This window comes from Podarcis tiliguerta (assembly GCF_965153285.1).
Source record: "Podarcis tiliguerta genome assembly, chromosome: 1".
Lineage (NCBI taxonomy): Eukaryota > Metazoa > Chordata > Lepidosauria > Squamata > Lacertidae > Podarcis > Podarcis tiliguerta.
In genome coordinates this window covers 73,974,149-73,997,608 of record NC_139534.1, presented here as the reverse complement: position 1 = coordinate 73,997,608, position 23,460 = coordinate 73,974,149, and the positions used below count along the sequence as shown (strand labels likewise).

The window sequence follows — 23,460 nt, the reverse complement described above, 5'->3', positions numbered from 1 at the left end:
AACCTAGATTGTTGAGCTAAAACCTACATAACTTGAACTATTCATAAGCCCATATGCTCTGAAAGGTCCACTGGAAAAATGAATTTATTTCATTTCAACACATAAAAAGTGGTTATGAAATCAATCTTAAGCAAGTTAACCTTAATGCTGATAGCGGAGGCAAACAGTGGAATTCAACATCCCATGGTGAACATCACATTAACACAAGCACTGTAGCTTCCAGATGGACCACTCCCTCTCTTCTCCCCTGCACAGTTCTGGAGGTTCTCCTGCGTTCCCCAAGACAAGGTCAGGGGGTGCAAAGTAGGGGTACAGCCAAGGGGTGCAGCTGCCACCTAAATCAATTTTAAAAATACAAATCTGAGGCTCTGCCCCTCTCCTAACAAAAATCCTGAGCAAGTTCCATTGTGCAAGCACAAGTCCTCAGGCAGGGCACTGATTAGGGCTGCCATATGTCCAGACACAGCCGGGATTCAGCAGTTGGAAACAGTGTCTGGGCCGAAATCACTAAAATGCCTAGGAAAATCCAGATGTATGGCAACCCATGTCTGAAGTGTAGTTTTTGGTGAATTTTCTTAAAAATAGCTCAAAAACTTCCTTTTATTTTTTTTGAGATTTTGCAAAAAAGAAAACGCACAACAACTTTGGGCCAAACTGAAAAAAGCTCAGTAACTTCCAAAACACAGTAGCATAAGAATAAAGCAAGAAACAAGGCAAACACAATACTGTTCAACATCAACATCAACTAATAATAATAATAATAATAATAATAATAACTAATGAGAAGTGGATGCTAAATACCAGCCTAGTGTCAGTCGGCATAACCCCTCTGGGAAGGCACATTCCACCCATGACGCATCAACACAATTCTAGGGAGTAGCTTCTCATACAGTTTCAACCACAAAGGGGTTGGAGAGTCATTTTTTAAAAAGAGATAGGCATAAAGAGGTCTGGTTCAAACATTACACCAAAGCTCAGTATGATGGAAACAACAATCACAGGTAGCAAGTAGGTGCACACACCCCTACCGGTTTTTGTGAGCTGCTCTGTGCTTTTAACTAAATGAATTTAGGATTGAGGGACACTGGTTTGCTGTTAATTTATTCCACAAATCTGTATTTTTTTTTCAAATAAAACATCCAATAAAAAAAATTAAGGGGGAAGGTAGGACTTAGGGGTTACATTAAGACTTAAATCACATTGGAGCCTAATATAGCCAATATTTTAGTGTTGTTAATGGAACACGGTGCTTTGGATGTGATGCTGTCATTTACTGTGCTAGCCTGTGAGTTACACAGAACTCAAAATATTGGCAGCATAAATTATTTTTATGAAAAAGAAGGAATCTTGGAGCAAGACTGCATCACAGAAGCTGACCTCACAGTTACACCACCACCCTACCTTTTGTATTTATTTATTTTAAAATTTTCCTCACCTCTTACACAGTTTGTATAGCATCTTACCTAAATAAGTAGTTCTGGAGAACTCAAAAGCTTGCAACACTTATGTGGCATAATAAAGGTACTGTCCAACTGGATTTCAAGGTGTTTTCCAATGGGCCAACAAAGCTAAATTTGTTTTTAAAATACCTATTTTTAGTGAAACACAGCAACCTGTGCAGAAATATAAATTCCTTTGTAAGGAAGGCTGGTAAATTGCAGGCAAACACTCACGAGAATTTTATTTTTTGTATCATATGCAGGGCTGTTGCATATTCATATTAAGGTACGTAGGTGCCACTGTGGTCTAAACCACTGAGCCTCTTGGGCTTGCTGATTGGAGAGTTGTCAGTTCAAATTGGTGTGGTGGTGCTGAGCTCCTGCTGCTCTGCCCCAGCTTCTGCCAACCTAGCAGTTCGAAAGCATACCAGTGCAAGTAGATAAATAGGTACAGCTGCGGCAGGAAGGTAAATGGCATTTCTGTACGCTCTGGCACTTGTCACGGTCCTCCGTGCACCAGTAGTGGTTTAGTCATGCTGGCCACATGACCCAGAAAGCTGTCTGTGGACAAACGCTGGCTCCCTCAGCCTGAAAAGTGAGATGAGCGCCACATACCACAGTCATCATTGACTGGACTATACCATCCAGAGGTCCTTTACTTTTACCTTATATTCATATTACATTTGTTTAAAGAGCACACCTCATTAAATGACCTGGCAAAGCCCTTGGTGATCAGCTGTTCTTTATAGACTCTGATCAATTCCGTCATTTGTAAATTGCTTTTACACAAGTATCTGTTATAGAGAAAGACAAGAGAATTTCAACTATATTCCTAAGTATTGTTAAGATTCCTATGGAGATGGCGTAGAAAATTAAAAGTTGTTAAGTGCAAAACAGAGCAGTGAATAATACAAATCCATGCCCTGCTTTTCATCTGTGTATAAACTGAGACACTCATATTGATGGCTGCCCTTGTGATAATTAGAAGTCACCATCATGTAAACAACAAACTTTGCAAAAGGCCATGGGGGAGGAGGGGAGATTAAACAAGCTAATTATAGTAACCTGGCATGGAGAGGCCAAAATGAACCACAGAAAACAAAGGCATATATATTAGAATGTGAAGCATGCCTGCTTTAGTTTGTGGCATACTAAAAGGCTCCTGTGTGACCCAACAGAAGCAAAATGATGCTTACCAAGTCAGGTAGCATGAAACACCTGGACACAGTTTAATATAGATCCCTTCTGTCTCATCTATCTTAATTCAGCTTTGGACATTAATTTTCTTTTTGGATGTTGGGGTTTTTAAATGAATATGCATAACTTAAAATTGATTCCCAAAACTGCCCTTTCTAATGAAGGTGCCAGTCCCCCACGCTTTTGTTTCTCCCCTTTTTAAAAAAAACCCTTCTCCTCCTGCCTAGTTAAGAAATCCCTTTCTTGTAACAGACTCCAATCTCCTTCAGTGGAAAGTGAAGCAGGTAGGAATTTCATCTTAACTACCAATACACACCTGAGAGGATTTTTTTTTTAATTTTTATGTATGATTTTCAATTTTATACACTTCAATAATTTTACAATCATTTTAACATTTCTAAACTTGACTTCCTTCCCCCTTTCTGCAGTTCATTGAATTTATTTTTTACGTTTTCTGCATATTCCAAATTAACTTAATCATTTATTCATCTACCACCTGAAAGGTCTTAGCAGCCTTCTCCTGCAAATTCACATACTTCATTTTCTTCCTTCCGATTAGGATACTGAGTCCTCTGTCCCATCAACTCCCTTCTCCTATAACTCATTATTAAAGTAAGCAGTTTAGAGATGAGCTTTCTGTGTGCCATCTCTCTCCAGCTTTGACTGAAGCTGGTCAGGATCAGGCTCCATGATCCCTTTTCACCAATGGAGAACAATCCCCAGTTGGTAAGCAGCAGGGTGCAATGGAGCTGCCACTGTCAGCACCACCACCCTGTAATCCATGCAGGTCAAGACAGAAGCAGGCAAAAGCCTGCTCTGGGCTATACCAGTCTAAGAGTTGGCATCACAAGGGGCTGGCTCAGGATCCATTGAATTGCAGATCAGATAATCCCTTCCCCTAGAACATCCAATTTGTGGGCTTTCTGCAGGCTTCCCACCGGTAATACTTCTGTCCACTTTCAGTGGTAGAACAGGGATGTCTGTGCTGGTGTCACTCAACAGAGGAGGCTGGTGAACCTGTTCCAAGTTGGGTGAAAGGAAACCACTGTACCACCCTAGCATGTAGGATTGGGTTTTTGGATTGCATCCCAAGTCTATTAACTGGGGGGGGGGGGCAGGAAGCATTGGCTTACATTCCTTTTATGAAAGTGTTCTCTACTTATTTTTAACACCATCAGGGAACTGAAAGGCCTAGAGCCTTTTGAATTCAGTTGTAGTAAGATTTGCAATGCCCAGTAGCATTTGTTTTCATGCATTTTGTTTTGTGAATGAGACCTAAATTTATCCAGCAGTGTAAGCAAACGCAATAAAATGACCATGCAGCCATTCCAACGTATCATAGGACTAGATGTTGCAACTCAACAAATTGTAACTCTTTGTCGTAATAAATGCATCCTATTTTCATTACAGTTAGCAGAGGGTGTTTCAGGTTTGCCTGCTAATCCAAGTCAGAAAACTAGAGCACACGGAATCAAAAAAAGGTCAACAAAATATGTAGTTGAAGTATGTCTGCTATTTTGTGCTGCTTTCCTTGAGGCTCTTGTTCGTGGGTGGAACCTTTTTGTATCAGAGAGTTTGGACGAAGTAGGCTGGTGAGTTTTTTAGTTTCTGTGCTTCTGGGGATTTCAGATTCTTCCCTCCCAATTCCCACGCTGGAAAAATACTACTCACTGGGAAGAAAATAGCTGTTGTCACAGAAGACTTAAGAGGACCAGTGAAGAAGCCTGCTAAGAACTTCCTTGCTTTTTTTCTAAGAAGTAGAAAATATTAGCAGGAAATTCCTGACTCCACCCAGACCCAGTTAAGTGCAATGCCACCCACTGACTATTTACACATCTCCCCCACCACTCCTAAAAAACCCCCCAAATAAACATGCAGCAACAACACTTAAAGAAATCAGCACTGTTGAAACATCTGGTAGTTGAAGCAGTGGCACTGTGGAGCAAAAACAGGAATGGGGAGCACAGAACTTTTTTTTCTGAGGAGAAATTATGGCATGTGTCAAAGCACTAGGGTAACTAACTAACAGACACTCCTTGATCTGGCAAGTGACTGAGGTGATAATGACACTTTCAAGTTTTGCTATTGAGACAGGTCAGCAAATAGGAAGTCAGAGAAGGAAGAAATAACCAAGCAGAGGCTGGACAATTCTTCCTTTGATGGGTTCCCTACTTCATGCTAGCAGTTTAAATGGCAACATTTCTTTGAAATATTTTTAAACGCTAAAGGATGCATTTCAGCTACCTGAAAACCTTTTGCTAAAGGTCACACTGTGTTTTACTAACTGAACCTATGCAGTCAGAAGAAAGGATCGCCAAATGCAATAAGAGTTCGCACCTAGGAAACTATGCTTAAGACTGCAGTCATAGCAAGACAAACCATGAGCTGTAAACTCAAGGAACAAACCTTGGATACACCCATTACTTGTTTGTTGCAAGACAAATCACAAGCCTGGATTTGGACAGCACACTAAGCCAGGGTCACTCTTATACCACTTTGACTGTCATGGCTTTTCCCAAAGAACCCTGGGAACCTATTAGGGTGCTGAGAGTTGTTAAGAGCCCTGATAGAACTATAATTCCTAGCCCCCTGAACAAACTACAGTTTACAATATTTTTGGTGGAAGCCATTAGTGCTACAGCAGTACAAGAGCGATTTAAATGTATGATGTGGCTATGACCCATGTATTAGCTCACAGCAGTACAACAACCATAATCTCCTCTCCAGGAACCCACACGTTTGCACTAAGCCGTAGTTTAGCTTCGCTTTATGTGTGAACCAGGTCATGGTGACACTATTCACACATTTGTATACTTGGATTCAGAGCATGAGTATGTTTCTTTTCTCTTGTATAGCTTTTCGAGCTTGATAATGTGCATGATGAAAAAGACACACCTTAAATTCTTTTCATTTTTGTAGCAAGGGAACAGAAATATGTTAGAATGTTGCACCAGAAAGGCAAGTAATAAATTAAATCAGGATTTCTCAGTCCCATAATAAAATGGGAAACTTTTCTATGCTTTTTCTTCTTCTTCTTCCTAAGCACTATCATTACAGTTTGCAATAAAGATACTTTGGGTATTGTGCAATGGAGTTCCAAGTATATAGTGGCTAAAGGTTCTGCCTTTCGGCTCCTCATCTCAAGACACACCCCAAGTTTACAGAAGTTACATAAAGACTGAAACACCCACATAGTTTGGTTTTATTGCTTTGTACTTATAGGCAGAGGTGGGGGTGGCGAGAGATGAATGCAAGTCATTCAAAGAGTTGCTTATTTATTTTAAACATATAGAAACACGTGAGGAGAAGGACACCATCATACTATACAGCAAATATTTATATAGAAATATTTATATATAAAATAAACATGCAACACAGTTTTCAATCTATTATATAAAGCACCTGATATAACTTGCCTCCTTTAATATTAATAAATGTCTATTATTTATTAACTTAGCAATTATATAGTGCTGTTAGGATGTTTGAAGTGTTCCACATATTATTAATTTTTTCATGGTATGTTGCAACACTCTGCAAGGAAGCTTGGTAGTATCGTCTCCTCTATATTCTGGGACAGGGACTAGGACTGAAGATAATGGCTTGTCTATGGCCACCCACCTTGTGAATCATTGCCAAAGCAATGTTTGCATCAAGGATCTCCCTGCTCACATTCTCACGTAGCCAATTACCATCCTTGTGCATTTTATTTTGAGGCTGTTTACAATTAAACAGTAGCAGCTACAACCAATATTTAAGATTTTTGCATTACCAGTAAATGGCATTATTCTGAATCAAGTTGTAGTGCTATTAATATTCTATAAACTTGCATGCAATTGTTCTACTGGGTCATATTTGAGCAATCATTTAAAACTTTGGACCTCCAGATGGAGAACTCAAGAAGTTGTTGGACTCCATCTCCCATCAGCCCCAGCCAGCAAGCCCAACAATGACTGAAGGGGCACAAGCTAACCACATATTATATCCTGAAAAAGAATATAGGCACTACCCTAATCTCTGCGAGATTCCCAACCTATTCGTTGAGGGTTTTCAACTTAAATTTGTCTCTAAAAAGAAAAGCACTCTCAGTATGCTTTGAGTGTGCCACACCACTGTTGAGGAATTATTAAAAAGGGAGCTGTATTTTAATGGAATGAAAGAAGATATATGTCACAGGGTTTTCTACTTTAAGCATTTTTTTTCTTGCTACTTCATTGCCTGTTCTGTCCACGTTCACGTCCACATTCTCAAACCCCTTCTCATTTATGTTCGGTTGGGGCCATGAGTGAGGAATACCCTTTCACATGAAACATTTAAGGAAATGGGATGCATTTAATGAGCACATCTGGGTGTTTCTCACAAAGTCTCACTTTCTCAACACTTCCCAACCTTTACACACACCACACCACACACACACACACACACACACACACACAGTACTTGTCCCAACCTAGGCTGATGGGAACCACAGTAACTATAGCACATTTTATAAAAGCTATGCAATCAGTCTAGCATAGCTCCATTTAAAACAGTGGTAATTGCACAGTCCCTGTGTTATCTTTGGATAGCACTGTAATTAAGCCTATGTCATCACTGCAATCACAATTAAAATAATTACTATAAAAAAGGTTCCATGTAAATAGCATCCTGGCTTTGAAGCACATATAGGATTTTTTAAAACTATTAAGTACAATGCCTTCTTTGTTCACAGTTGATTCACATATCACTATTTACTTTTACATGCATTTCTCAGACAACCTTTACTCACACCCCATGCCACAAAAGCAGGTTAGAGTCAATACTCACAACTCTTCAAGGTAAGGAAAATTCTTGAATGCATCTTCTGGTAACCTTGTTATATTGTTCATACTGATATCCCTAGAAAAAACAGGAGAAGAAAAAGCATTGCAGGGTGAACAAAATGTGCCGATTAAGTAGCCTTTCTAGAACACAAATCTAATTAAGTCTACTGTGAGAATAAAAAGGTCACATGGGGAAAAGAAATGAAAGCTAAATGTTTCAAAACTCGATAGTGTGAAAATTGTTTCAATAGAGAATCTAGTATATTACACAAAATCAATGTTTTTCCTATTAAATATTTAAACCTGTATTAAAGGTCATGCCTGTATTAAAAGTCATGCTCCAGATGTATATACCAATAGCCAAACTCATTCTCCATGTACAGTGGTACCTCTGGTTATGAACTTAATTCGTTCTGGAGGTCCATTCTTAACCTGAAACCATTCTTAACCTGAGGTACCACTTTAGCTAATGGGGCCTCCCGCTGCCACCGCACTGCCAGAACACGATTTCTGTTGTCATCCTCAAGTAAAGTTCTTAACCCAAGGTACCACTTCTGGGTTAGCGGAGTCTGTAACCCAAAGTGTTTGTAACCTGAGGTACCACTGTATCAGTCTTTATAAAGATAAGACAGCAGCAGGAATGTATCAGCAGGCTTGGGGGAGCCCGAAAACACCAAACAGAACCACCTAATAAGAACTGAGCATGCTCAGTGGGCATGGAATATTGGGGAGGTGGGGGGAAACTGAGGGGTAACCGAATGGAGTATCCTGAAAAAGGGCATGGCATAGCTGACATCATGAAAAGGTGCTTTCTAACCTCAGCACTCAGCACACCTGTAACACAAAACAAGCTGGTTCCCACTATCATATGGGAACAGGCTAGAGTCAGTGTGGTGTGGAAGGACAGTGTGGTGTAGTGGTTCAAATGCTGGAGTAGGACCTGTGAGACCAGGGTTCAAATCCTCACTTAGCCAATAATCTCACTGGATGACCTTGGGCCAGTCACCATCTCTTACAGATCACAGGTGGGTTTGAGAGGGGGAAATACGAAAAGAACCATGTACCCGAGCTCCTCCAAGGAAAGGTAGATATAAACGTAGTATATAAATACATGGAGAAGATACTTGGAGCCCAAACATTTCACTCATCCTTGGGTAACTTGTTTGTCTGTATTTTCCTGCCAAGTGGCAAACATCATCAGATGCAGAAGTGGGGTAAAATGTGTGGTTAAATGCACCCTTTATTTCTTAAATGGGTACCCAAGATGGTTGCTTATATGGACTCTCTGTCCCTTCACTGCCCAAAGAATACAACACCCTTTGTATTCTTTGGGCAGTAGTCACAACAAGTGTGCACATAAACTCTATGCATTCTATTAAAGCTACTCTTGTACTACTAAGCAGTAGTAAAAAAATAAAAAATTCAAATGTGACCACCCAGCATTCAAGCATACTGTCTGCTTGAGAGAGAGAAAAGCACAACTATCAATGAATGCATTCAGACCTGATAAAATAAAACCCCTCCGGCAAATGAGGCTTCTGGGACAGCTGACAAGAATAGCAGGAACATGCCTCAGCTCTACCACAGTCATACGTTCCTGCAAAACCTATAAAAAAAGTCCTCAAGGTAATAGTTTTAAGCAGATTTCAATTTCAGCCCATGAACAAATGCAGGCAAGTGCTTACATGATAGGTATGCAGGGCAATTTGTTTGTTTCCTCTTACAGCTTGCTGAAAGCACAACTGCAGAGTATTTTTCTTTATACAGAACCATTACCTGCTCTATCAGAGGTCTGTTTAGAGCAGCTGAAGTGGAGAAAACAAAGGAAAAAGGATGATGACCCAAAGCATTTCAAAAATATTTACTTTTGGGTGTGAAATGTTTCAAAAATATTTACTGTTGGGTGTGAAATGCACTGCTTTGCTTCAATCTAAAAAAGGATAACATGATAAGTTTGGCTAGAATCAAATCCACTTAAAGTTATTGCTATTTTATTTTTTAAAATTCTTATCCACTCTTCTCTGCTCACTTCTTAACCTATACCTCTATTGCACTTTCTCCTTTTACATTACTATGGTGGATGTGTATACTGTACAAGAGTTATTCCCATGTTTTTATAGGGTGGTACAAAACAAAATTATTGTTGTGAAGAATGGAGATTGTATTGACCATGGCAGTGTCATCTTTACTACCAGAATTCAGTTTTCTTACTTTAGGACGGTTTTGTTTTAACTAGTTGTCACAGAAGCAGTGGTATTTATTATAAAATCCAAAGGAATAAACAATTTCCCCCCAAAAAATCTCTAGTTACATATACAGAATCAAATTATCTAGCTGCCTGGTTCAAACAAACACATACCATCTGCCATATTACTGCCAGTTTCATACTTTGGATATAAAGGTATTAAAGTTGCCTGATAGAATTTGACATACCAGCAAACAGAATAAGTTGTCTGGTGCTCATCAGCCAGAAGAGACATTTATTTTGGCTTTTGTAACACTGTGTTTAGAGTGCATCTAGAGTTGCAAAGGAGTTTATTCAGAAAAGAATGGAAGATACTGTGCCAAATATTGCAAATAACTTCTGAACAGCAAACAAGAAAATATCTGAAGTGGCAGGTTTGGCCCTAATTTTCAACAAATAAATGAGCAGCTGGAGAGCTCACTGAGTTTACAAATTGGATTGTTTGGGCTAACTTTGATTGGGACTGGCTGGACACCAAGATTCTAGCATGGATGCAGAACGAGAAAGGCAACCGAAAGAAAGAACAGAGAAAGGAGAGAGGAGGAAGACACATTACCTTACTTGCCTTACCTATCCTTATAACTTTTGGGAATTTTATGTCACAGCTATAAAGCCAGAGTCATATTTTACTTTTCAAAATATGGTACAAAAAGCACCGGAGCCTCAAAGGCAAAACACATGCAGGGCATCATCAGTTGTGAGGGATGCACAATTTTTATTGTAGTGATGCCTAACCTCATATAAAGCAGTGCCCAAATCCGCCCTGATCACCACAGTCCACCTTGCGCACATGGCTTTTATACTTCTATTATAGGAGCCGCAATCCTCTGTAATGTTATATAAACTGATCCTTCCCCATGTCAGAATGACCAATTAATAAGCTTATAGCAACTTCATCGTTTATTTAACAGTCTCAGGCAACAACCAGTTTCAATCAATTTTTTTAAAAGGTGACCAGTTCCTTGGCAAGCTGTCCTCTTAGCATATTTACGAGACACTTAACCCATTAAGTAAAGGTCCATGAGGGATAGCTCAGTTGGTAAAGCATGAGACTCTAAATTTCAGGGTTGTGGGTTCGAGCCCCACTGCAGGCAAAAGATTCCTGCATTGCAGGGGGTTGCACTGGACGATCCTTGTTGTCTCATTCACCTCTACAGTTCCATGGTTCTAAGTGCAACTAAAGCCACAACTCAGCTCTTCCTTTCAAGTGCCATGAACACGCAATTTCACTCACCAGGCTGCATTGCTTCCTCAACTAGATGGTTCCATAAACCCTTTGTAGTCTATGTCTAACTCACACAGGAGACTGGAATGCAGCCCCAATTTTAGTGGAATAGAAACAGCTTTTTCACAGAAACAGTACAAAATTGCTGAACAGAATAATTGTAAAAAGGCACTCTATAATTCCATAGAGCAGCAGAAAAGAGTCAAAATTTTAGTGTAATTGAGGGGAACCAACATTTGAAAGTGACATGGTGGAGCTAGTCCATTGGTAAATGGTTGGTGGGCCATACTCTCCATTGAGCAAGTAGTTTGAAATACCATTTTATCACATGGTTCAGGAAAAGCTACTTTGAAAGGATTGGTTTGTGAGATTTAAGGTTCAAATTAATAGGCGACAGTTCACACAACATTGAGTCATGGTAGCAGTTTTAATAGGACCTCAAGGCAAGAGAGAAGCTAATACTCTTCACTGACCTGATTCTAGGTACCTTGCCTAATGAAATATTCTTCACTCACTCATCTTATAAATCTATTCCCTTAAACGCAGACCATAAAAAAATCCTAACAATTTTAAATAAATTTCTTGATTGAACAAAATACATTGTTGGCAATAAAAAAGGTAATCAGGAGAGTCTTATCTTTTAAATTACTTGTTTCTTTTATTAAACCAAGTACAATTAACTATATAATCAACCACCTAGAGCAAATGTTAGAACACAGCCTCAAAATTAATTCAGGCTTCCATTAAAGGGTTCCCCAGGGCAACAGTAGAGAGAACAAGAAGCTCCTTTATCAGCATCTGAAAATGGCAGCTGCCTTACTGTGGGAATAAACTAGAATTGATGTGCATAGTAAAATATACAGAGGTTCAAGGCAAGCAACATCATGTGCCTAACATGCTGTTATTCATGTGATGGTCCAAAATCAATGAGCCTGAATTGAAACAAAGGCACATCCTGGAGCGACCAATTAACAAAATGTCTTCTGGATTTCTGGGGGGCTTTCCTGTTGTTATTCTGTCTCTCACAGCTACAATATACCTACCATTAAAATTATGGACTGGTCATTTCCCCGTCAGAGGGCAAACGGGCAAATTTAGCAAGGGGTCAAATACTCCCCCCCTCACTGTAGCTTACATCAGCCCTGAGGACCCTCTAGTATGGTTCTGAGGATATTCTGCCTTCTCTGTACTATTTCAAGAAAGAAAGTGAAGCAGGCAGCAGTACCTCCATTTTGTAAGTGGGAGGTGGAGATATGTGTGAATCCTATCTTTGGTCTTAACAGCTAAAGCTGGAACTAACAGTATAGCTGACACTGGTTGGCCTGCCTTACTGCTGAAAGTGACAGCTGTTACCTTCTGGCTTATACTGAACATGGGAGGGGAAAACTTATCCACAAGTGGGTTGGTGAATCTAATGACAACTGACCCTTTGCAAGTAGGTCAGAGGCACGTTTTCTTTCTAGGGTTCACAGACCAAATACTGGTAGCAACTGTCATCAAATGCAACAAGCACACCAGCAACTGTATCAGGTACAACTTGTTCACACCCATTTGAGAAGTGCTGTTGCCTGACTTTCTCTAGCTTCCCATCCTACATATTCCCCAACTATAAAGCAGTAACTAGAGCAAGATTGGGTTCAAGTAGGAAATAATTCAAATTATCTTGGGATGGTATAAGGTGCAGCAGTGCTGATGCACCCACATCTCATACAACCAAACTCGACACAACAGAAGAACAACCCCAGGAACAGCTATCTTGATCCAACAAATTAAGAGTGCACTTTGGTGGACACTCCCTGAAACTGTATGGTTTGGCAAATTATTTGCCTTGCTCCTGATTCTAGGAATGCTGGAAGACTACTTTCTTTTAAGTAATAAGAACTCAGGATATTTCTCACATCCTTCATGCAATAATTTTTGTGGGGGGTTTATCACTGTGTTGTTTAAGAATGCACAAAGAAAGGGGTGGGTAAACCTCAAGCTTAAGGGATCTACTTGTCTTTTCCCTAGAAAACCAAGGGTCCACCAGCTGTATCCAAGTGCCATAGGAAGGGGCTGGGTGGGTGTATACTAAGAATTAAGGAACAGGACACCTCTTGTGTGTATCTCAGCCCGGGAATTTGTTCTCAGTTCCAGATGTGAGCTCACAGTCCTTTCACACAAAAAAACCATTCTTCACTTCCTCTCAAGCTTGCTTAGTTTCAGCAGCCTTATGGGGACGGGGGTGGTGGTGGTTTGCTATCATTAAAGTAGGAGTCAGAAATCCTCAGTGATCTACTGCAAATCAGCCAGAGATCTACCACTATATCCTGACCTCTCTTTTGACTGCACTGAACATCCCACCAAGGAGACTGAAATTAAAGACAGTCAACCACCCTGGGCAATCACAGATAAGCCTGGTATCAAAGGGTCTTCATTTTTACTTAAAAAACCAACGTATTTGAGATTAGCAGCTGTATTTAATCTGGTACTTTATGCCTTACTGGTATTATGTCTCCACATTATTTTAACACCACCTGTCTCTAAACGTTAACTTTAAAACAAAACCAGAAACCTAAAACAGCTACTTATTTTGCAACGGGATAGGAACAGTTGAAAAAGCACAAACATTTATCTGTCTCCTTTATTATGACTGTTCAAAGGGGTTCTATGTTTTCAGCTGTCGTCTTGCAAATGGGAGGTTTAAGTTTCATACTGGAATTCTTTTTCCTAAAATGCAGAAGAGAGCATACAAGATGCCACCAGTTCACATTGTAAACCCGGAAAATCTCCATGAAGGACAACATTTCACGAAGATGTGCAATTAATTATATAACACTGAAAGGAGAAGCTCTGCACAAGCTGAAGTGTTTGCTCGCTCTCTCCAGATTGTGTTAAATACTATCTGGCTCTTACTTGCACCCTCTTTTTTTGTTTTTTTGTTTTATTTTTATTTTTTTGTTTCAGGGGTTTCATAATAAAATCTAACCACCACATAAGATCAGTAGTTAAGCTTGAACAAAGGTCAGTAAGTCCAGGACAACATCACCATAATTTGTAGAGTTTTAAATATGTTTAAAATCAAGTTCAACATACGTTAAAACATAGTTTCCTATATGTGAAATATGTAAAAAATTAAGTCTATGTTTAAAGTATGTAGGAAACAAATTCTAAACAAGACAGCAAAACCAGTGTTATTTTCCACAGAATTAATTGAGGGGCAGATCATCTCAACACTTTAGTTCATGTATAACATTCTCTGCTTTCAAGATATGATGTTAGTTTATCAAGGTAGCTGGTATAGCCCATTAATGGATCCCAGGTAAGTAAGGGGCCTAGTTTAAAAAGCAACCCCCCAATCAATAGCATAGCATTAGTCCTTTTTAATGAGAAGTTTAAAAACATAGCAAATCACTTCATGGGCTGAAAAGACCAAGGAATGAATGAGGAGTGGAGGCATACTTTCTCTAAACAATAAGTGATAATTTACTTAGATAAGATCAAAAAGCAATACTAACAAATAAGATCATTACAACTGAAAAATAAATGGTCCTGTCCTACATTCACAAGTAATATGGGATTTGTTATATTGCTCATAAGTGAGCAAGCTTAGCAACACTGAGTTGCAGTTCATTATTTAAAAATATCTAGATCTAGCTTAGAATGTTCAGCAATTACATTTAATTACATGGTGCCAGTATACAACACATGAGCTATGCATGAACACCTGTGGGCTTTTAATCTTTCATAAGAATCATTCTACATGGTACAACACAAGCACCTGTCATTACTTAAGAGTGCTTAAGCAACTGAGCAGTAATAATTACCTACAGTAGGTAGGGAACAGAAACTGAATGTCCACAGAAGGACATTAGCTGTTCTTCGGGATAATTTCAAAGGTGGGAGTGGGGGGGTATGTTGCATGTGTTGGGAGAGAATGGATGATGGCATATTTTCCTTCTATCTCTTCTTTAAGTGCTGGTGCTTAGTTTTAAAGAATAACTGGAACATTACTGCCAACTTGTCCACCAGGTTTGGTAGCTTGGTGATGGGTGTCCTCCAATGCTGGAAACAGATATGGCATCTCAGTTCAGCATTTGGCATTGGATTGGCCCATGAACTTACCTAGGTAAGGTAAGGTTACAGTAGGCAAGAATGGCAAATGTTGGCCCTCTAAATTTTTTGATGAATTCCAAATCCCATCAGCCCAGCTAATGGTGAAGGATGACAGGAGTTATAGTTCAACGAGATCTGGAAGGCCACAGGTTCTCCACCCCTGAGGTGAGGGAAAGAAGACACAGCCATAGACATACAACAATAATATGAGCAGAAAAGTACATGAAAATATTTATTGCAGCCCGCCTAAGCTTAAATTCCTCGTCACAACTCTGTGACGCTCTCCAACAGAACATGTGCATGTTGAGATACTCTTCAAACAGAACTCTGCTTCCCCCCTCACAATTACAGCCATCAGGAGACTATGCAAATGCCACAGAGGAAAAAGGGAGCATAGGCAGGAGATAGACAATATTTCTGATTAGGACAAATAATGGCTGGCCAATCAAAATTTGTTGAATCGTGACAAGCATTTAAAATTTTGTCTAACCTACTCTATTTGAGAAAATCAGCATTTAAAGCCCAATAAAATGTTCCAGTCCTGCCAAAAATGCTAATCAAAAAGAACAGAATTTCTCTATCAATTTGCTTGTTCTTTCACCCCACACATACACTTTCTAAAACTCAGTATGAGAATTAGAAACACCTGGCTGATCTCGCTTGTAGACTGGCTAGGGATTCCACAGCCCTGAAATGATCCTAGTAAAACAGTTGAAGTAGTGGCCAAGACTGACTTCATTTTATAGACTGAGCACATGCCAAGGATGCTTAATGGAGTTTACCATCCAGAACATGAAGCTGCAGTGGGGAAACTGCTGGAAATGCAAGACTACACAGGGAAATATGAATTACTCCCACTGCATATGGAGGGAGGGACAAAGATTCCACACTCTGGCTGGAGAACAAGCTGACTCTTGGAATGGGAAATACTGGTGGGGCCACAGTTTGGAACCTTTTCCCACATTGTGGAAGGGAAGGATGCATTCCCTTCTTGGAAATCTTCCAGGGGCCACATACTAGCGAAGGGAAGGGCCAGAGGTAGAAGTGGATGGAAAAAGAAACAACAATGTTACCTTTATACAGTAGGCTATAGCTAGTACATATGCTCACCACACCCCTTCTCGATCACCCATCCATGCAAGTAAGAGGCACTAACAAAGTTCAAGGACACCTTACAGTCAGGCAATAAGACTGAAGGTTACAAAACAAGGCTGGTAAGGAGTGTGGCCTGGAGAGACTTCCAAGGACCAGGGCCACATTCAGTCCCTGGGCCTGAGGTTCCCCATCTAGTGTGTGTGTGTGTGTGTGCGCGCGCACACGCGCGCAACCAATCCAATAATCATAACTTAGATGGTTCAAATAAAAGGTTGCATGATTAAGTGTGCCCCAGTTTCTGCTCAAGCCATTTTTTGAACATACTACCGTGAACCAATGCCTTCCTGCTAAAACGTGCCAGAAGCAGGAGATTGGAACTGTAAAAAGAACAGAAGTGTCTGTGCAAGTGTGGAAAAAGAAGCCCAAAGCAGCTTCTGTCAGATTTCAGAAAGAATTTTAAAACCCACATAACTTTAAACCTTTTTTTTAACTCTTCAAATTTTAGAAAGTGTCCAAATATTGTGTTCCCCACTTAATCATCTACATTTATTTCCTGTATGTGTGATCGTTTAAAGAGAAAAAAGGTTTTGCTGATGATCATCATGTTTCAACAAAGCACCTTTAAACCTCTGCACAGAATCTTCTAAGCAAGCTTAACCTGTTTGCTGCATGATCACAGAAATTAATACTGCAAGTTCCATTCAGTCATTTTCAAGATCTGGGCCCTCTGCCACAGATTTATTTAATTATAACATTTACATTATGAATTAGGCAGTTGTCTGCATTTGAATAAAATCCTCTAGTGGGGGGGGGGAAATATTGGACTAACACAGTACCTTGCATATGAAAGTCAGGTCTGGGCACAAGCTCCTATCTCTGTTATGATGTTATGATGCTAACAAAACTTCACAAAACTTAATGGAGCAAATCTATCTAAGGTGCTTTCCATTTCGGATGAAATTAGGTCAAATATGCTTGTCACACATTAATACAGTTAACAGTTCTGGGCAGAATCTATCCCATGTAAAATTAACAATTTGCACATGGCATCAAATTAATCATTCTAATAACAGGAAACAGCAAACTATGGCAATTTCTTAAAGAAATGGGAGTGCCTGATCACCTCATCTGTCTCCTGAGAAATCTCTATGTGGGACAAGAAGCTACAGTTAGAACTGGATATGGAATAACTGATTGGTTCAAAATTGGGAAAGGAGTATGACAAGGCTGTATATTTTCTCCGTGCTTATTTAACTTATATGCAGAATTCATCATGCGAAAGGCTGGACTGGGTGAATCCCAAGCCGGAATAAAGATTGCCGGAAGAAATATCAACAACCTCAGATATGCAGATGACACAACCTTGATGGCAGAAAGCGAAGAGGAATTAAATAACCTTTTAATGAGGAGAGCACAAAATATGGTCTGAAGCTCAACATGAAAAAAACTAAGATCATGGCCACTGGGCCCATCACCTCCTGGCAAATAGAAGGGGAAGAAATGGAGGCAGTGAGAGATTTTACTTTCTTGGGTTCCATGATCACTGCAGATGGTGACAGCAGTCACGAAACTAAAAGAGGCCTGCTTCTTGGGAGAAAAGCAATGACAAACCTAGACATCATCTTAAAAAGCAGAGACATCACCTTACCAACAAAGGTCCGTATAGTTAAAGCTATGGTTTTCCCAGTAGTGATATATGGAAGTGAGAGCTGGACCATAAAGAAGGCTGATCGCCGAAGAATTGATGCTTTTGAATTATGGTGCTGGAGGAGACTCTTGAGAGTCCAATGGACTGCAAGAAAATCAAACCTATCCATTCTGAAGGAAATCAGCCCTGAGTGCTCACTGGAAGGACAGATCGTGAAGCTGAGGCTCCAATACTTTGGCCACCTCATGAGAAGAGAAGACTCCCTGGAAAAGACCCTGATGTTGGGAAAGATGGAGGGCACAAGGAGAAGCGGACGACAGAGGACGAGATGGTTGGACAGTGTTCTTGAAGCTACGAACATGAGTTTGACCAAAGTGCGGGAGGCAGTGGAAGACAGAAGTGCCTGGCGTGCTCTGGTCCATGGGGTCACGAAGAGTCAGACATGACTAAACGACAGCAATATCAGGAAGAAACACATATCACCGACTGTTGAGGTCCTATCTGTACAGCCATAAGGTCACTTGTGGATGCGGGTGGGACTGTGGGTAAAACCTCAGTGCCTAGGACTTGCCGATCGTATGGTCGGCGGTTTGAATCCCCGCGGCGGGCTGAGCTCCCGTCTTTCGGTCCCAGCTCCTGCCCACCTAGCAGTTCGAAAGCACCCCTAAGTGCAAGTAGATAAATAGGTACTGCTTTATAGCGGGAAGGTAAACAGAAGTGTCTTCGGACAGCGCTGGCTCCCGGCCTCTTAAGTGAGATAAGCGCACAACCCTAGAGTCGGACACGACTGGCCCGTACGGGCAGGGGTACCTTTACTTTTAAGGTCACTTACAGCGCAAACTTGATCTTTCTTTATAGTGGGTTAACTTAACTTAAGTTGATCAGTACCAACTGTGGACTAAATCAACAATTGCAGACACCATGCAAAGAAATCAGATGTTGATTAAGCATTGCCTGTACAGAAAATTTATTTGAAAAAAGTTGTTCTCATCTGACAACAAATAAGACCTCTGTGGTGGTGCCTGGTCAGTGGAACTCCCTACCCTCAAAGGTATATGACTAGCACCAATGATATTAACCTCTTTACGCTGACAAAAATATACCTCTCCACCTATTAATGCAGGGGTGTGGAACATCTGAGCTGCAGGCCATTTTCTGCAACCCACAGCCACCTGCTTCACAGCTGATTCGTATGTGATCAGTTACGCAACCTGGTTCCTTGTGCACCTAATCTGTACAGAAACGCAGGGCTGAAGTGTAAACTTGATGGATCAACTGTGATACCAAGTTCCCCATGGGAGGACAGAAGGAGGCCGCTTTGCCAACCCTATGCTTGGTAGTTGGAAAGCACGGGGCTGGCAAAGCCCCTTGTAATTTGGTTCCCAAGTGCGTGACAACCAGCTGGTTTGTCAGACACTTTAAAAGTGCTGGGCAAGAAACTTTCACAAGCAACTGGGACAGCCCACACATCAATCACCTGACGTCAAGATGGGTTGTCTTGCTGACCTGTCAAAGTTAGCCCACAGTGATGGAAACAGATACAGATCTTGCCCACCAGGCCAAAAAGATTTCCTACCCAATGAACACCAGCAATACTGATGATAGTTCATCGGCTATATCGCATCGTATTTAATATATAGTTTAAAAATTTAGTATGTATTTTTATTACTTTAATCATAGTGTGTGTGTGTGTGTGTGTGTGTGTGTGAGAGAGAGAGAGAGAGAGAGAGAGAGAGAGAGAGAGAACTGTCCAGGGATTAGAATGATGGGTAAATTGGAACTGAATAAATTAATAAATATGAAATACACACAAACATTTTGATGCCATCTCAAAGACAATCTTTTCCCATACATATTCCATCTGGACACAGGGAGTATTTGGTGCCCATTTCAGCCAAGGCCTCCAAACTTCTCACTTGTAATAATATTTTCTTGCAAGACATACTGACAAAGTTTTCAGCCAAGCAACTTAAAAACAAAACAAAAAAACCCCAGCTGCAGACAAGTATTACATTCTGGATAGTAAGAGGTCAGCAATTATCTTTTAAGAGACACATTACTTCACTTCCAAAGCTACTGTTTTATGCCATAATTGCCTTGGCTGTGAAGCAAGTTATATAGCAAAAATGAGAGGGTGTGTTCCAGCACAAGGACGCCAACCCTGGGGTGGAATTATAAACAAGAACGAGGGACAAATCCAAAGCAGAAGAAAACCCATGAGATTTATTTTTAAATACTGCAATATCACTTTAAAGGTGTGTTCTTTTTACACAAACAGCACTGAATAACATTTGTTTTGCTCTCTGCAGCCTGCTTTTTTATCGATTATGTTCTGGGTTTCTTGTTTTATGCAGCTCGGGCTTTGTAATTCAAATTTTAATGTTTCATTGTTTTAATAATCATATTGTTAACGACCTTTGATTATTCTTTAGGAAAATTGGATTATAAATATTTTAAATAAATCTGCTTTCCAATTCACCTACCACTCACTCCAGGGGAAAATCCAAAAACCTTTTACGTATCACTGTGTTGGGTCCAATGGTGTCTCTCCATTGAGGAAAGGCCATTTTATTCTCAGGATCCCACCTGACCAAGACCCTGGGAAGAACTATTGTAAGAGGCTTGGGCTCCCACAATGCAACTGAGGACTCAGAGGAACTCAGAGCACCAAGGCACCCTGACATGCCCCCTTTCATGAATCTCTCACCTTCCGCCCTGTCCAGTAACCCATTGTACCACATTCTGAGTCAATGTTGTGCCCTCCAGAAGTTGCTCAGATCCCTCCAGTCCTTGCTAGCACTACCAATGGTCAGGGATAATGGGAGCTGTAGTCCACCAACATTTTGAGGGCACCGCTCTCCGAAACCAATGCATTGTCAATGATAATAAATGCCTTTGTACATTCAAATATTGCACCACCAGTCCTGCAAAGTCTTCCTTTTCATAGTCTACTGAATCACATCTTTAAGACAGCATTGGAAATGTTTGCAGGGTGTGTGCTTCTTTAGAAAAACAGTTCAGGTCTGTTCATGCGAAAGGAAGTAAGTTTCTTGGTATATGTCAGCTTCCCCTCACTCACATGCCATGCAATTCTTCTTTATTATCTGCCACAATGTCTTAGCTTGCATTTGGACACAGTAACCAGCTCTAATGTACCCTATTCATGTGTCAGTCAAGCCGTCAACAAGATCACAGAGCAACACTGTTGTGAAAAGACTTATTAGTATTTGTGTTACTGCATGCCAGCCATTAAGCAATCGCCTATGTGCTCAACGTTCCACTGATGGCAGAGTATAGCATGGCATAAGAAACAGTAGGCTGTGGAGGGGGAAGAGGAGACATCAGTTGCATGACCTTAGGAATCACTGCACGAAAGATATACTGCAAGTTTATAAGGGTTTTCAGAGCAGTAACTACGGAAGTAATTTACAACAGGGCTTTGAAAACATAAAAGCCTGGAATTCGATAAACAAACTTTTCACAGATCCACAACACAAAATTAGATAAAGGTTAAGAATCCTACCTATTTCTCTTATCTGAACAAGGGGATCATGTTTTTCATCCTCTACATCTCCAGTAAATGAACTGGAACTCTAACTACACAGTATACTGACCACCAAATGATGCCTTCTCTGTATAAGCATCTTGAGGAAGAGGATGCTCTTACTGTCATAAAGTTTTTTCTGAATGTTTAGTTAGAATCTCCTTTCTTGCAACTTGAAGCCATTGGTTTGAATCCTACCCTCCAGAGCAGGAGAAAACAAACATGCTGCCTCCTCCATGTGACAGCCCTTAAAATATTTGAAGATGGCTATCATATCTCCTCTAAGTCTCCTCTTTTCCAAGCTAAACAAACCCAGCTCCTTCAGGTGCTCCTCATAAGGCTTAGTTTCCAGACCCTTGATCACCTTGGTTGCCCTGCTCTGGACACATTCCAGCTTGTCAACATCCTTCTTAAATCGTGGTGCCCAGAATTGGACACAGGATTCCAAGTGTGGTCTGACTAAAGCAGAATAGAGTGGTGCTATTACTTCTCTTGATCTGGACACTATACGTCTGTTGATGCAGCTTAGAATAACATTAGGGGTTTTTTTTTTATGCTGCATCACACTGTTGACTCATGTTAAGCTTGTGGTCCACCAAGACCCTGAGATCCTTTTCACATGCACTGCTAGGAGGACAGGTGTCCCCCATCCTATATTTGTTCATCTGGTTCTTTCTGCCTAAGTGCAAACCTTACAGGTGTCCCTATTGAAATTCATTTTGTTAGCTTGTGCCCAGTTCTCCAATCTGTTAAGGCCATTTTGAATTCTGATTCTATTTTCTGCGGCATTAGCTACCCCTCAGAGTTTGGTGTCATTTGCAAATTTGATGAGCATCCCCTCAATTCCTTCATCCAAGTCATTTATAAAGACATTGAACAACAAAGTGAAGGGAGGTTTGGGGAAGTCGGGAAATAAGTAAATGAAAGAAATATTATAAAAATGAAATTGTTTTTATTAATGTTTTTTTCTTTTCTGATTTGTTTTGTATTATGTTGTTGTTTTATGTGTTGTTGTATTGTATATTTCTTGGTTCTTTTTCTTTTTAGTCTTGTTTTCTTTTATATTTTGTGTAAAAAACTTAATAAAAAATATTATTAAAAAAAAAAGACATTGAACAACATTGGGTCCAGGACAGAACCCTGCGGCATCCCACTTGTCACTTTTTTTCCAGGGTGACAATGAACCATTAATGAGTACACTCCATGTCTCCACGTAGCAAGTACATTATCAGCATACTCATCCATGGTCAGAAGCCTTGGATCTGATGGGGTTAGATCAAGAATGGAAAAAAAACTCCTCCAAATCCATCTCCTCCTGTCTCTTTCTCCTTGGGGGGGGGGGGGTGTGGCAATAATCATTCTGTGCACTGTACCTTTCACAGCCACCTTCATCTCTTCTGAGGTTGGCAACTGCTGTCTTAGCTTCTCTGGCCCAGAATCAGTGTCCAGGGTGAGAGCATGGAAGCGATTTTGCAACTCTAATGACAAAGTGTGGTTTGTGGCTGTCCTACTTCTATGTGTCACATTCCTCCAGGGGTTAGACTCTTGCAATGCACAATATTTCTCCACCCTGGAGGCACCCCATCTATCTTGGTGCTCAATCTCAGTCTATCAGCTAACTCTGTCCTGTTGGCTTGAGGTGTGGCTAGGTGGGCCTCAAGTTGCTGCACCTTCTCTTCCAGGAAGACAACCAGCTTGCACTTGCTACAAGTGTACTATTGCTTGTTCTCTGGCAGAATGATAAACATGGCACAGGTGTTACAGGTCACTGCAGCAGCTCCCTCGCCCTCCATGTCTCTGGTCCTATGCACACCAAGAGACAGAACTCTGGGACTCCCCCTTAAACTCCCTCGCAAACGCCCCTGCTTGCGAGGTCTGTTCGCGAGCTCCCAGGATCTGCACTGAGCTAAGTTTGACTGCTGCTGGTTGCTAACTCCTCCCTCAGCCTGGTTTCCTCTCAGCTGTAACTCCTCCCCATCAGATCCTGTGTTCCCACAGAGCAATCAGCCACACATTCCCTCAGGTCTGCAATGAAAGAAAAGTAATCAAGAAAAGTAATCAAGCCTCTAACAGAGCACTCAGCCAGTCCCTGAGGCCTGCTATCAATCTATCAAACTTTTAAGAAGCTCAGAAAAGCAAGCAAGCAAGCAGCCTTACTCCAAAAGACACAAGC

General features: G+C 40.7%; 1 protein-coding gene across 1 annotated transcript in view; it reads right to left on the bottom strand.

Moving 5' to 3' along the window:
* LGR4 (leucine rich repeat containing G protein-coupled receptor 4) overlaps positions 1 to 23,460 on the bottom strand; it is an 82,291-nt gene that overhangs the window by 36,756 nt on the left and 22,075 nt on the right. The window contains exon 2 of the mRNA XM_083428784.1: positions 7,440 to 7,511. Within this exon, the coding sequence (XP_083284910.1) occupies positions 7,440 to 7,511 (72 nt within the window). The remainder of the gene's footprint in view (positions 1 to 7,439; positions 7,512 to 23,460) is intronic.